The sequence below is a fragment of the Candida parapsilosis genome, contig 006139 (genome assembly GCF_000182765.1).
Source record: "Candida parapsilosis strain CDC317 annotated contig 006139".
NCBI classification, from domain to species: Eukaryota; Fungi; Ascomycota; class Pichiomycetes; order Serinales; family Debaryomycetaceae; genus Lodderomyces; species Lodderomyces parapsilosis.
The window spans coordinates 744,021-757,587 of NW_023503282.1; the positions used below are offsets into that span (position 1 = coordinate 744,021).

The 13,567-nt window shown below is 38.2% G+C and overlaps 5 protein-coding genes across 5 annotated transcripts; 1 reads left to right on the forward strand and 4 right to left on the reverse strand. All coding sequences in view use genetic code 12, as the record gives it.

Moving 5' to 3' along the window:
* Positions 1-1,108: 1,108 nt before the first annotated feature.
* On the reverse strand, positions 1,109-4,732 carry CPAR2_503180 (coatomer subunit alpha; the record flags this gene model as incomplete). Its single annotated transcript, XM_036810750.1, has 1 exon — positions 1,109-4,732. The coding sequence occupies one exon, from the start codon at positions 4,730-4,732 to the stop codon at positions 1,109-1,111; it is 3,624 nt and encodes a 1,207-aa protein (XP_036667256.1).
* A 188-nt stretch (positions 4,733-4,920) lies between these two features.
* UTR2 (Utr2p) lies at positions 4,921-6,306 on the reverse strand (the record flags this gene model as incomplete). Its single annotated transcript, XM_036810751.1, has 1 exon — positions 4,921-6,306. The coding sequence occupies one exon, from the start codon at positions 6,304-6,306 to the stop codon at positions 4,921-4,923; it is 1,386 nt and encodes a 461-aa protein (XP_036667257.1).
* Positions 6,307-6,615: 309 nt separating this feature from the next.
* BRO1 (Bro1p) lies at positions 6,616-8,997 on the reverse strand (the record flags this gene model as incomplete). Its single annotated transcript, XM_036810752.1, has 1 exon — positions 6,616-8,997. One exon carries the CDS (start codon positions 8,995-8,997, stop codon positions 6,616-6,618), a length of 2,382 nt encoding a protein of 793 aa, XP_036667258.1.
* Positions 8,998-11,343: 2,346 nt separating this feature from the next.
* CPAR2_503210 (uncharacterized protein) lies at positions 11,344-11,655 on the forward strand (the record flags this gene model as incomplete). Its single annotated transcript, XM_036810753.1, has 1 exon — positions 11,344-11,655. The coding sequence occupies one exon, from the start codon at positions 11,344-11,346 to the stop codon at positions 11,653-11,655; it is 312 nt and encodes a 103-aa protein (XP_036667259.1).
* Positions 11,656-11,672: 17 nt separating this feature from the next.
* ORC3 (origin recognition complex subunit 3) lies at positions 11,673-13,547 on the reverse strand (the record flags this gene model as incomplete). Its single annotated transcript, XM_036810754.1, has 1 exon — positions 11,673-13,547. One exon carries the CDS (start codon positions 13,545-13,547, stop codon positions 11,673-11,675), a length of 1,875 nt encoding a protein of 624 aa, XP_036667260.1.
* Positions 13,548-13,567: the final 20 nt, after the last annotated feature.

Here is a 13,567-nt window from a genome sequence, read left to right on the forward strand (position 1 = left end):
GAAAAAGAACTACGTATTCTACAAAGTGAAAGGGGAGGCGCTTTTGTAGAAATATATGTTAAGTAAAAACCCTTCCGTTCTTTGTGTATATTGTTATTGTTTTCATGCCTCTGTTGTTGATTATGTGATTTTTTTTTTTTTTTTTTTTTGTATGTTGATGCAGATTGGACTAAAAAAAAAAAAAAAAAAATAAAAACAAATTTCACTTAGCTCAAGGTGTTAATTAGTGTTGCATTTTTGTTTTTCATGCTTTAAAATATCTACGCAATGCTTTCATGTTTAAGCGAAGTACCACCTCTTGAACCCAAAAGTACGAGGTAGCTAATCAAAACACTAACTCGTATGTGAAGATCACTGGAGTAAGTGTTTGTGGTAACCAATTATGAGAGCGGTAAATGGAATCCATTAAGCCACTTGTATGAGGAAAAGAATCACGTGCATGTTTTTATACCCACCCAACAAAACGTTTTATATTTCAGCGTTTCAAGTTACACTTACGCAATCAACCCCCACTTCCCTTTTTACCTCTCTTCGTAACCTAATCATACTAAACCAATGACAAATACCTACACCTTGTCTCCCGCCCAATTTACAAAGTATTCTCCTTTGGGTTGCAACAGCTGACTTTTGGAAATGGCGTATTATTTACAAACTTCATGTCATCAATGAAATATTATTTTTATTTGGTACAAGATGTACCTTTTTCTTAGATCCAAACTCTTTGTGTCCAGATATCAAACCATAATTATAATACTCAACTCTTTTCGTTAGACATCTCCTCTTCAGTCTTTCCTACGTGTCTGTCCGCCAGTCACACCATAAAGAGATTTAGTCCTTGCATATACACCACTCCAATGGGACATATTAACGTGACGATTGTTATTTTTTATTTTTATTGGTAGCAAAATTTAGATGAAAAGGTGACCGTTTGCATTCGGCCGAGCTAATCTTGGCCCATTATTAATGAAGCCACCAATTTGGCGTGGCTTCTTAGACGAGCAATGACGCTTCTAAAGTAATCTATATCTACAGCACTAAGTACATTGAAACTCGGTATTGCCACTACTCTCCAAGCCCTACACAACTTTTTTTTTGACTATTTTATCCCCTATGTTCTTATACGTAATCCAGAAGCTGGCACTCCAACAGTTGTAACTTCAGTAATCTTACAAACCGAACCTTTAAACTGTGATTTGTAAGTAGCACCTACTAATGCTTCAGTCACACTAGGCTCACCATTGTAAATAGGTGTAAAACTACCACAACAAATGGTAAACTCAGCAAATGGATCAAAATCAATCTCAACTGAATCACTAGCAACAGCATCAGCTTTAGCCTTCAATTTCATGGCTTGTTCAGCTCTGGGCCCGGTACTGGATATCTTCAAAAACTCTTCAGCAAAATAAGATGCACTAGCGAAATTCTTATTCTTGAATGATTGGGTCATGGCCACATTCAATGCATTTAACTTATGGGCTGGTTGTAATTGAACCTTGGTGAAATAAGATGCCAATTCCAAATTACGCTTCACATCGGTTGGTGGTAAGGCACGACGTGCTAGTTCAATTGATAAACCAAGAATATACTCGCGACACAACACCAACACTTCTTGACACTTGGTCTCGGCTGCTTCATCATCTACATTCAACACTGTGATTGTGTAAATGACCGATCTGAAAGTCTTAATTGCATCTTCAAGATTATTGGCTTTGAATTTCTTGAATGCCAATTGTAATTGTTCTTCCAAGGTATCGTATCCGGGAACAATTGGTCTAAACTTTTTGGGATCCTCTTCATCGGTATCTTCTCTTATATAAGTCTTCATTGCTGGTAAATCAGTCACGCCCGGTAAGTACAATTTCGAAGCACCATACACTTGCAAAAATCGTTGACGCAATGGCTCAAAATTGGATACACCAACTTGTTTGTTCAACAATAATGCTGCTTGTCCTAAAGCACCAGCGGCAACATAAGTTGCAGGAGTTTTGGCATTACGTAGCCAATCGCCAATTTCATTCTCCAGGGTGGCCGCGGTTGCAACAGTTGCAGTTGAATCCTCTCCAATAATGCCATCGTCATCATCATCATCTCCAATGTCCAACTCTTCATCAATATCCCATGCATCACCTTCTTCCTCGCCATCTTCAACTTCTTCATCATACTGTAAGCTAACGTCATTTGCATTTGTGGTAACTTCCTTAGCAACATCATCTTCAAGTGACAAATTCTCAACTTTACCAGTAAGTAACGCAGTTTCAAAGTATGACAATGACGACTCCTTCAATGGCCAATTTGTAACTGGCTCAGCAATTGGTTGTGGGAGTGGCACAGCATCGCCCAACTCGGGCAACTCAACATCCTTCTCAGAAACTCCAGCATCTTCCAAAATCTGCGCAGCATAGTCATTCAAATTGTTGGATTTGGCCAAAGTGTATGCCAATGGCAACATGCCGCTTTTGATGTACACGTCGCATCTCTTTTTAACATCATTACTGTACAAGGTGTTTTGCACAACAGCAGAAGCATCACCTCTATGTTCAGCAATAGTGGTCATCTTGTTTAATCTTTCGGTGTCCCCTTTGAACAAGTACAAGAATGCCAATTTATCAAACAAGTGCAATTGTTGATAAACAAATTCAACAATATCGATATTTCCCTGCAACAATGCTTCTTCACCCAATTTCTCCCAGACCTGGTTACTGTTTAAAATCTTGGCCTGCTCTAAAGCAACTTGTAAATTGCTACATTCCAAAGCCAACTCAAATCTCGTTTCCGGATCTTGAACAAAATGTAAAGCAACTTCTGGGAACCCCTTTTTTTGCAAATATCCAATAATGTTTTGTCCCACCAAAGTGGAGTTCTTGATGATTCTTAAAACTTCGCCAAAGTTTCTGTTCACCAAAGCACGCTTGAATCGGTATTCAGTTGGATCAATCTTGATTACATCAACTTGCCCAGAACGGTTCAAACAGTAAACCAAGTTTCCAGTAACTTTGGTAATGTACACGGTGTTTTCCAATGTCTTGATGATTCCATTATCACCATTCAACAAGGTGTACTTAATATGGTTCAATGTTGAGTACAACAATACACCAGAATCGTCCCATGACGCACTCTTGATTCTAATGGTTTCATGCATTGAAGTAATCAATTCCAAATCCTTAGTAGCAATGGTGATTGTATGCTTGGACAAGAGGGCTAAGTATTGACCATCATTGGACCAGCTCACATATTTGACATTGTTCACACTGAGCTCGGATAATTCCTTCTTTTGTTGAACATCATAGTTGATCACTGAGTGTGCTTTAACCAACAACACACGTCCTGGACCACCTGGCAATACGTCATTAACTGACAGGTCCAATTGAATTGTTTTGGTGACATTATTGCTCAAATCTTTGACATGTAATGTCTTTGACCCTTTGATAAACACTACAAACCTATTACGTGAAATGAACGTGGCAAAGTTACCTTCTCCTTGTCTGATATCGGTAGGTTCAATGGCACCAGTAGCGTGTTTGGGCAACGTAATTAAGGCATAGTTTGAATTATCTCCTTCTCCATGAACAACCAATATGGAATTGTCGGTGTGATTATAAGCCAAACTTCTCATAAACGACCATGTTTTACCAATTTTTTTCAAGGACAACATTGGCAATGAGCTTTCTTGCTTTTGGAAATCAAATGCTTGCACTTGCTTTTCAGCATTGATGTAAAACAATCTGTTTTGGAAAAGAGCATGAGCAGGTCTTTCTCTTTCCAATTTGAAAACCATTACTCCCGAATCATGGCAAGCGGCAAAAAGATTAATGCTAGGGTGACTAGCAATTAACCAAAAACGATCGTGTTCTCTTCTAAATTGTTTAATGGGAACACGCTTATTTAAATCCCAAACTCTAATTGTCTTGTCGTCAGAAACCGACAAAATGAGATCCTGATGTGGGTGGAAAATAGCACTCAATACATTACCAGTGTGACCTCTACATGTATCAACTTCCCAAGCTTTAGTATCACTCATTCTCCACAATTTAACCAACCTATCATCTCCAGCAGACACAATCAATGGTAAAGTAGGATGAAAAGCGGCATAATTGACACCTTTGTCATGACCCTCCAACACATACTTGACAATGGCATTAATATTTCCAAAGATATCCTGTTGAGGCAATTGGTTTCTTTGAAGTTGATCTTCAAATGATCTTGTTGAAGTAGGAGCCGAATGCTTTTTTCTCAATCCAGAAATATCCCACACACGCACAGTTTGATCCAAACTTGCTGAAACAATTAAATCTTCACTTGGGTGGAATTGAGCACTCATGACATAATGATTATGACCAGTTAAACAAGCAATCTCTTGTCTATTTTGCCAATTCCAAATCCTAATAGTCTGATCATCAGAACAGGACAAAATCCATGGCAAGTCATGATGAAATGAAACTCCACGAACATAATCCAAATGTCCATTCAAGGTGAATATACACTTTCTCGTATTTAAGGACCAAACTTTGATGGAATAGTCGTCACCTCCAGAAACAAACAATGGTTGAGTCGGATGAAAATTGACCGTTCTCACTGGACCCACATGATCCTCAAAACGATCAATCAAGGTACCCATTCTGTAGTCCCATAACTGAATAGTGGATGAATGTAAGGAAACCAAGCACCAAGGTCTTTTAGGATGGAAAGCCACCCCTTTAGCCCTTGATGACTTGGACTCGAATTTAGTCAACATCTTCATGGTGGGTATGCAATGACAAGATGTGATTACTCTATTCTAGTTATTTTGTTTTCCGACGAAGAAAAATTTCGACAAAACAATTGAAAAATAATATTGGACACGCATACTTTTGGCACTACCAAGTGAGGAGGATCTACAAGTCCATAGAGTTACTTTCAAAGTTGTTGCATACCTCTATGTTACTATACAAAATATGATACAAATCCCAACGCAATCGCAAAGAAAATACTCTCTTTGCCAACTTCATAGGTCAACCCTGCAGCTCCACCACTGCTTGAGGAATCCCCAGAGGAAGTCTCTTTTGAGTTTTGCACAAACCCACCGACTCCAGCACTTGGATCGTAATCAGTGGTGGTTGAATCCTGAGTTGCAGTGGCTTTGTTTGCCGCTGCTGTGTTTTGCGCTGGTGCGTTGGCTGAAACTCTTTTTGTCGAAGTTTGAACACTGGTAATGGTTGATGAGCCACTGGTCTTCACAATGGTGGTAGTTTCATTTTCATTTTGTGTGTCTCTATCATTATCTGGATCAAACCCAGTAGCATCATCGTTACCCAACCAAGTTTTCTTGTTTGTTAAATAAATATTTGATTCATCACCATCAGTGCTATCGTACAAAAATGCATGATAATCATCGGAATTGGATGAATTACTCGAAAGACTTACATTTCCTGGTAAGTCGTAAACTTCAACATCAATCTCCTTAATATGGGCATAAAAATATCCGTATTTTTTGATATCTTCGGCATTCCAATCAATTTCACCACCGGCCCATTCAATGGTACCAACACCATTGGAGGAGTCACCACCGGGCCACAATGAAAACTGGATTCTTGAAGGAGTTTGTGGAAAGTCATGTCTCTTTGTGGTTTCATTCCAAGTTTCATTTCTATTCAATGTACGAACGGCTTTGTTATCAATTGACCAAGTGATGTGATCCTCATGCCAATCCATTTCGTACAAATGGTAGTACTCAAAAGTATCATTAACTGTAGCATTCTTGGAATTGGTATAATTTAAGATTCCCTGGGCATAGAAATTTGATTCAGCAGCTTGCAAATTGTACCCAACGAACTCGTAATCAATTTCATCCTGAACATCAGAAAACAAAATGAATGCAGTGACAACACCTCCACCATGAGAAGTTTTCATCTTAGCGGAGACCTTACCATACCACAAGTATTTTGTTGATGAAAGAACTGTACCGGTGGTGTGGTTAGGCATTTGCAACAATAATGAGCTATTGTAGTAATCTATCCAACCTGTGTATACCCAGTCTGCCTCAGTAGCATTACCCAAGTACTCATTGGCAAGTTCAATCTCTTTTACCGCACTTTTGGAATCAAATGTCTTTGAATAGTCGTCCATTCTTGGCATAGGCATACAAGCTGTGAGGTTGTATGAGTATCTTATGTCACAACCACCTAAACAATAAGCACCAGTACCACACTCTCCGAATTGAGAACAACATGGCGAATCTTCTGGACAGTGCTGAGTTGCGTTACAACTGACAACATCAGCAGCTAAGGTTACACTTAGTAGTGTTAAAAATAAAACGTAAATAGCCTTCATTGAGAAAACGATGTGGGCGGAGAAACGGTGAAGGTGTATAAACGAGGGATGTGTTTATGAGCGAGTGTTTGTAGAAACCTGTTAGTTGGGTGGATCTTCGATGTTGTGGTAAGCCTTGCTTTGACTCAGCCTTTGGATGATGAGTTCTTCTATTAATAGTAATCAAATCACTTTTTTCAGGCGTTTAGACAATTTTTTTCTTGACGTGACCTTTTGTACACGACTGTTTTTCGTTGTTTATTTATTGCCCGATTTGGACAATTAATTGCGCGAAAGAATCCCAAAGGGGTTCAAAACATTTTATTTCACCTACTTGCTAAAAAAATCATACATGTTGGGATCGTAAGTTGATGGTTGATCATAGATGAGCCCGGTTTTGGAATCAGAACTCTTGTTGGCATGCTGCCAGGGTGGCACTTTGTAATCCTCTGTTGAGGCGGTCAGCTGTGAAGTGAATGTAGACGTGCCGGTTTGTGCATTCGGATTCTTTGGTGGCAACTGTGGCGGCCTGGTGTATGAAGGATGTTGTTGTAGTTGCGGTGCGCTAGCATATTGAGTACTGCTCGCCCGAGGCTGTAAAGGTTGTGCAAATCCAGAAAATTGCGGTTGCATAGGTGGGGGGTTGTAATGAGGATTCATCGGTTGCGAGTGCGAAGGTTGACTCCACTGTCCTGTGGAGTGGGAACTACCTGCGCTATGCGCGTTGTTGTAATCATTCAACTTTAGTGAATTCATCGACTGATTCAAAGTACTAGCATTTGCTATACTTTCACAATGTGTCAAGAGTTTGCTGTACCAAGTATTCCCCTTTGCCAAACCTGCATGATACTGGGTCCAATTTTTGTAAAATGATTCAATTTTGGCAATGTTATCACTCCATAATTGTGCCTTTTCTTGAGTTTGCGATTGCAATTGTTTCACCACAGGATCACTCAATAACGTACCCCACTCTGTTTTCACATCAGAAAGTATCGACTTCTCTTGGTTAATCAAATTATCCAATTTATCAACAAACGGTTGGAATTTTTTCAATTCTGCTGGGAAAATGACACTTTTGATTTCATTATTGCTCATTTGCTTTGCATTCAACATCAAGATATTGGAAATGTCATCTGAGTGAATATCTTTTTTCAATTTTTCAATCAAGCTGGCTTTATTTGTTTTGATGGTGCCCAAGTCGTACAAAAAGGTCTCCAATGTCTTGATTTGTTGATCTTGAGTGTCCTCTTTGTCAATTAAGCTCACTTCATGAGAAGAAACTGGTTCAAACAATTGACGGAATTGCTTGTCGTTAGGCCCCTTTGATAATGCTTTATAAAAAGATCGATCAATCAAAGAAGCAATCTTTTTATCCGAGTTGGATGCTTCGTAAAGAGCGCGTTTGAGATTGATTGCTTCATCTTGGTGACTATATTGGTCAAACTTTGATATAGTTTCATAAATCTTTTGCCTCAATTTGACATTTTCTTCCTCCAACTCCTGATCTCTTGCGTAGGTGCTTGATATTTCCCTCACTTTAGACATGATATCATGGGGAATTTCATCTTCATCAGATGCCTTTAATGCATGCTTTAGTTGATGCAAAGCCTTGGGTAACTTTAAAGACTCCAAAAACGACTCAGTTTCCTCTTTTGAAACCTCATAGTAATCAATCTCATTTCTCAACAATTGCGATTTCTCTTCCGAGTAGAAGCTTGATAATTCGTGGATGTTAATTGGTACAACGTTGCTCAAAAAATTTTGATATCCTTGTTCGTTAACCTCCTTCAAAAGAGGGATATCATTCAATGGTACGACTTTGGAAACCTGCAATGGTGACAACAGATTCCAATTGGCATCTTTTTTCACCAAATCGTGATAGATTAAATCATTGTCTTTCACCAATTCGTCAGTTTTAATTCCCACTGCATCTTTTTGGTAATTGTAATTGTCTAATAAATCATACACATTTCCATGCCCTTTAGAAATTGTTTTCATTGCGTGTGGGTTGATATTTTCCAATACTACACTTGACTGATTTAGGAACCCAATTGCATCACCATATTTTCTTCCTGCCTCCAATTGCAACGCATGAAAGTATAATGCCAATGATTTATAATATTGCATTTTGAAATAAATGATCGAGATCCAAGATGGATCCAATTGCACTGTGACATAACGCGAATCTTCTTCATCATCTCCAGGACCTTCCAAATCATCACTAACAAGATCATCATAATCGTCAACAATCTTGAAGCTCTCTTTCTCCTCCTGGCTGATCATATTATAACACTCCTCGTATTGCAAGCTGGTTGATTTACACAATTTAGCAATCAATGAATTCTTCAGCTGGTCCAAATCATTGGTAATTGCATTCAAGGTGAAAACTTCCTGTGCTTGTGCCAAACTCAACTTGCTGAGAAATCTAATGGTTGACTGACTCAAGTCGTCACTAGGCGCATGTAAGAAGTTTTCATTCAAGTACTCATAAACCCCAGCTGCTTGTTGTAACATGACAATGGAATCTTTTACAGTGGCAACGCCATTGCTGCTTTGCAGTTCATTGTACTTTGTAATGGCAAATTTTGTCAACAATGCACCAATGTTGAATAGCACATTGGCTTTTTCAAATGGCAAGGCATTTTGCCTATGAGTAATATCAGGGGAAAACGCATCATGCCAAACAAAATCCAACTTCTTAGATCGGTTCATTGTCGTAAATTGAATCTTTACATCCAATACTTCCAACTGGCTGTAGTATTTAAAATATAATCTCAACCCAGTGTTGTCGGCGTGAACGCCCCTGATATCCTGGCGCAATTTCTCAAATGAATTTATATCAGTTTGATAAGTGGAAGTGTTGCCATATATCGAGAGAAGGTAATTGTTGAGTGGTTTCACCCATGAAACCTCTTCGGTCTTTTTACTTGGTATAGTGAGTAAACTCGTCTTCATTGTTTTGGTGGAGAGAAAGGGATTATTGGGTTGTGTAGATTTGTTGCGTAGAATTAAAATTTGAAGAGAGAATGAAGCCGCAGATTTGCAAACTAAACGCTGTAAGTCAAGCCAATGTCAATATACGCAGGTATGGCAATAGTGAAAGACTACAAGCTAAGCTAAAGGTTAAGTTGCCATGTGAATTAATTGGATTACGTTACAGTACTATATCTTGGCCACTAAGACCATTAGTGTCTTGAATGATATTCAATAAAAGCTAGTTATGGAATAGAGTGGTCAATGCTAAACTGTAAATGAACTCTGATAAAGACAAAGATACGCAAACAAGTAATGAAATTAAGAAGTAGGAAGGTGATTATAGCTCAAAAGAGTATGATAAAAAGAGTGGTGTGAATATCACCATTGATAAATTTATATAGTTAGCTGAAGTTTTTTGCTTTTTGCAGCGAAAGTCATGTAACTTCGTAAACGAATGTAGTGTCGTGTTATTTATGTTTTGAGACATTCTTAAACATCAATGCAAGGAAGGAATGCCACAAGAGGCTTGTTTTTGTATTTAGTACATCGCAAATAGAAGAACCCTCATTATCGTAGAATAATTCACATTTACATATATCTTTACTAAAACTCCTTTTGCTTCCACTAGTTTTCCTGAGCTTCCTAGATATTTACTCTAGCTTGCCCACTTTACCAATAGTTACTGCTCCACCTCAATTCAATTCATTATAGCCATGTCCAACGGAGAAAGGAGTGGTACCACCCACTGAACATATTGAATTCGTTTTGAACTTGAAAGACTCGATTTTGATTATCTCCCATTGTATCCAGATATAGAGAGCCAATTGACACCATGGCATCGTTATATGCCATGTTTCAAATACGTGTCGGAATTACTGATGTAGTTTTGAAGTTCCGCGATGAAACCATTTCATTGTATGATACAGAGGTGCCATTGGATTATTACCTTTTTGGTTGCAAGATTGTTGCGCCATTTGGCTGATGGAAGGGTGCTTGGATATCGAGAAATTTATCGCATGGGCCCAGAGTTTTTGGAGAAACCAAGAAGTAGTGTCTAGAACAGCTGAAAGGTCGGTATCAGCATTAGAGATCACTTTTGATAATGTTAATGTTATCCCCGTGTGTGTCTGTACAGCAAATACATCCTTTCTTGGTGATGACAACAATTTAGAAGATGTAGCTGCTTTTGAAGCTGTTGAGTTGTGGTTTCAGGAAAATAGTTCCTATATCACACAAGACAGTGTCACTATAATCGTGTTTGAGAAATTGGGACATTGAACAAATTTATCCACCGATATACCAATGGTGGGACAGAACGCCACTTTTTTTACAATATCTTCAGAGGGGTTCCCTTCTCATGAGTTACTATCCAAAGTTTGTCGCTTAGTCACAAGGTATAAGGCCCGAATTTTAAGTGTCACTGATAGAGACACAGCCGGGTTGCATATTTTTCATCAGTGGAAAAGAGTTGTTCCTGATATGGTGTAATTGGATGTGATACCAAAGCACACGAAGGACAGGTCTTTTGTCGAACTTAAGGAAAAGCACCAGGCTCGAAACATTTTGAAAAATAAAGACATTCCACTTTTTATCAAGTTTGTGGTATCAGATATTTTGAATACGAAACAAATTGTCGGGCTCAATCAAAATGCAAACTTGGGTCATCATATACTTCAATTGGTCCAATCTTCTGCTTTTCAAGATGCTAGTGACCATGTATCCATTGATGACAACAATTTGAATGTTTGAGTTCTTGCTATATATGTTTTTTTTTTAAAAATTTATATTAATGTTTTGTGGTTTTATTGGTTTTTACTGATTCTTGTATCAAGAAGCAGCTTTAAATACTTCCTCGAATAGTTTGCATATGCCAATTCTGTATAATAACTACTTAGGATTGTTCCTTTTCATACAACACTCGACAAAATGAATCACAAAGTATACTATTGCAACCCTTTGTCCTCAATCTCGGCCGCAAAAAATTCGGTAGCGCTATACCCGAGTTCCCGATAAAAGGCAACAAAACGAACGACAAATGAACCAAATTATCGATAACTTCCTCTTCTCCCCCCACACATCAAAATGAGGGCTAACTCAACTCAAATATCAAATAGAATGTTCAAGACGCAAAGATTGGTGATCTTGGTGATAGTTGCCATGTTTGGTCTTTTACTTATAATCACGTCGCTTGCTGGTCATCATGAAAATGTCATCAATCAAGTCAAAACATACACAAATAAAGCCAGTGATTCATTAAGTGATTTGTACAAATCACTGAATAAATTACCCAGCCCTGATTTAGGCGACGCTGATTTGGAAAAACAGGCTGAAGCGCAAGAGGAAGCAGATCGGTTGAAAGAAGAGGCAGCATCGCAAAAACAGAAACAGGATTAAGTATTTTTTTATTTTCTTTATACACCTTTCCAAATTGCCTTTTCGAGGTATTCGCTTGTTCTTTTCATTTGTAAGATTCCCATATGCATGAGCTCGAAGCAGTTTTGCACAAACCAGGAGTAAGTGACCACTTTCCATTCATCGTCATCAATATCGGCCGGCTTATTCAACGATGCCGCGAAGGCTTGATAAAAGTCGCACAAGTTGATTGATGCTGGTGCTTCTTTGTAAACGCTAAACATTGCGCAGAGTAGTGGCTGACCATCTAGTGGATGCTCCTTGCAAATTAATGGGTTTGCCAAGTACAACTCATAATTGTCTAGGCTCACCTCAATAGTTTGTCGCAAATTAGGACGAAGGAGGTTGATCATGAGGTTTTCAAAGTTTTCCTCAAATAGAGGCTGTTTGTCAAATTTGGCATGGATTATTCCTCCATTGAGGGAGAAAATTTCGTTAAACACCATATATTCGAGTGGTGTGGTCAAAATTGGGTTCTCGAAGTAGGCTTCCAATGCAGACGTGATGTTATCTTTAGACAAGTTCTTCTTTAATTCAATGAGATATGTGTCATTGATGTTGCCAATAGACTCGTGGCAGTCATCAGTCAAGTGCAACACAATACGACTCACGACTTCATCTGAATACTTTGAAAAATCAAGACATTCGTGAAAGTATTTTGAGTTGAACAATTTGTTATTGACAAGTAATTTGTATAGGTGAAATTTTTCCATTGGTTTGTTTGGGTGTAATTGATACACCACGTTTATGGAATTCATCACTGCTAATTTGTGCTTTTGGTATTGCTTTTTGCACTCGTGAAACAACATTGCCACTTTATCATCATCTTCAAGCATTTCCTTGACAATTGGGTCCTTTTGCAGTAGTTTAATCTCCATATGCCGTTTAAAAGATGGCGTTTTCCTCAATGCATCGATATACAAACTTGACGAGTCAAATTTTGCAATAAGAATCGACAATGGCAGCTGGTAGAAGAAAATCATGTAGCACAATTTAATCTCGGAAATTAATGCGTCAATTGAATTGTTTGAATTTTCAAAACGATTGAGAATGATGGTGCTTAGTGTGTTGTTGATTAGCAATGGATTGTCATCGGTTAGCTCTGGCGTGAGAAACAAATTGTTCAAAATGATATATCCCAAGCTCTTGTTGTCGTTACTTTTGAACCTATACCCTTCCAAATTCAATCGCAAGTCGTTTCTCAAGTTGTTGTTGACCCATGAGGATACTGTATCACAAGACAATGCAAGTAACAATTTCACCGGTATATGAATTGCTTGAAGAAACTTGATTAGTTGATTTAACAATTGGGTGCTGAACAAATTGGTATCTTCAATTACAATAACTGTCCTTGTTTCATTACCCATGGCGTACCAATCTTGCAAAACCTCCAAGTCATAGCCCAAATAATCACCTTCCAACTTGTTGCGTTCACCAAATTGGCGAATAATCTCCCTCAATGTCCCCTTTATATGTTGACAGTTTTTAGAATTCAATTTTATCAAGTTGTAGTTGTTGGTGTGGTCGTAAAACTCATTCAATATACGTAAATTATTTGCATTATTCGAAGTTAGTTGAACATAACCAATGGATAATTTCGAACTCAATGGCTCATTGATAAACTTGATCAAGTTGTTAAATAGCTCATCATTGGCGCTATTCAAAATCGAGTGAATTTTTTCCAACTGACTGGCCCATATTCTTTGATATAAATTGAATCTAAATTGAACATTTGCAATTGGCTCTTTCCCATTGAACAATGATACAAATGGTGTTTTTGAGTCATGAACTTGAACAGATTGATGAAATTTGTTGTCCTCAATACTCTTCTTCTTTGGTTGTAAGAAGTAATGGGTTTTGGAGTTGTTGTCCATTGATAGAGTAGGCTGTAGAG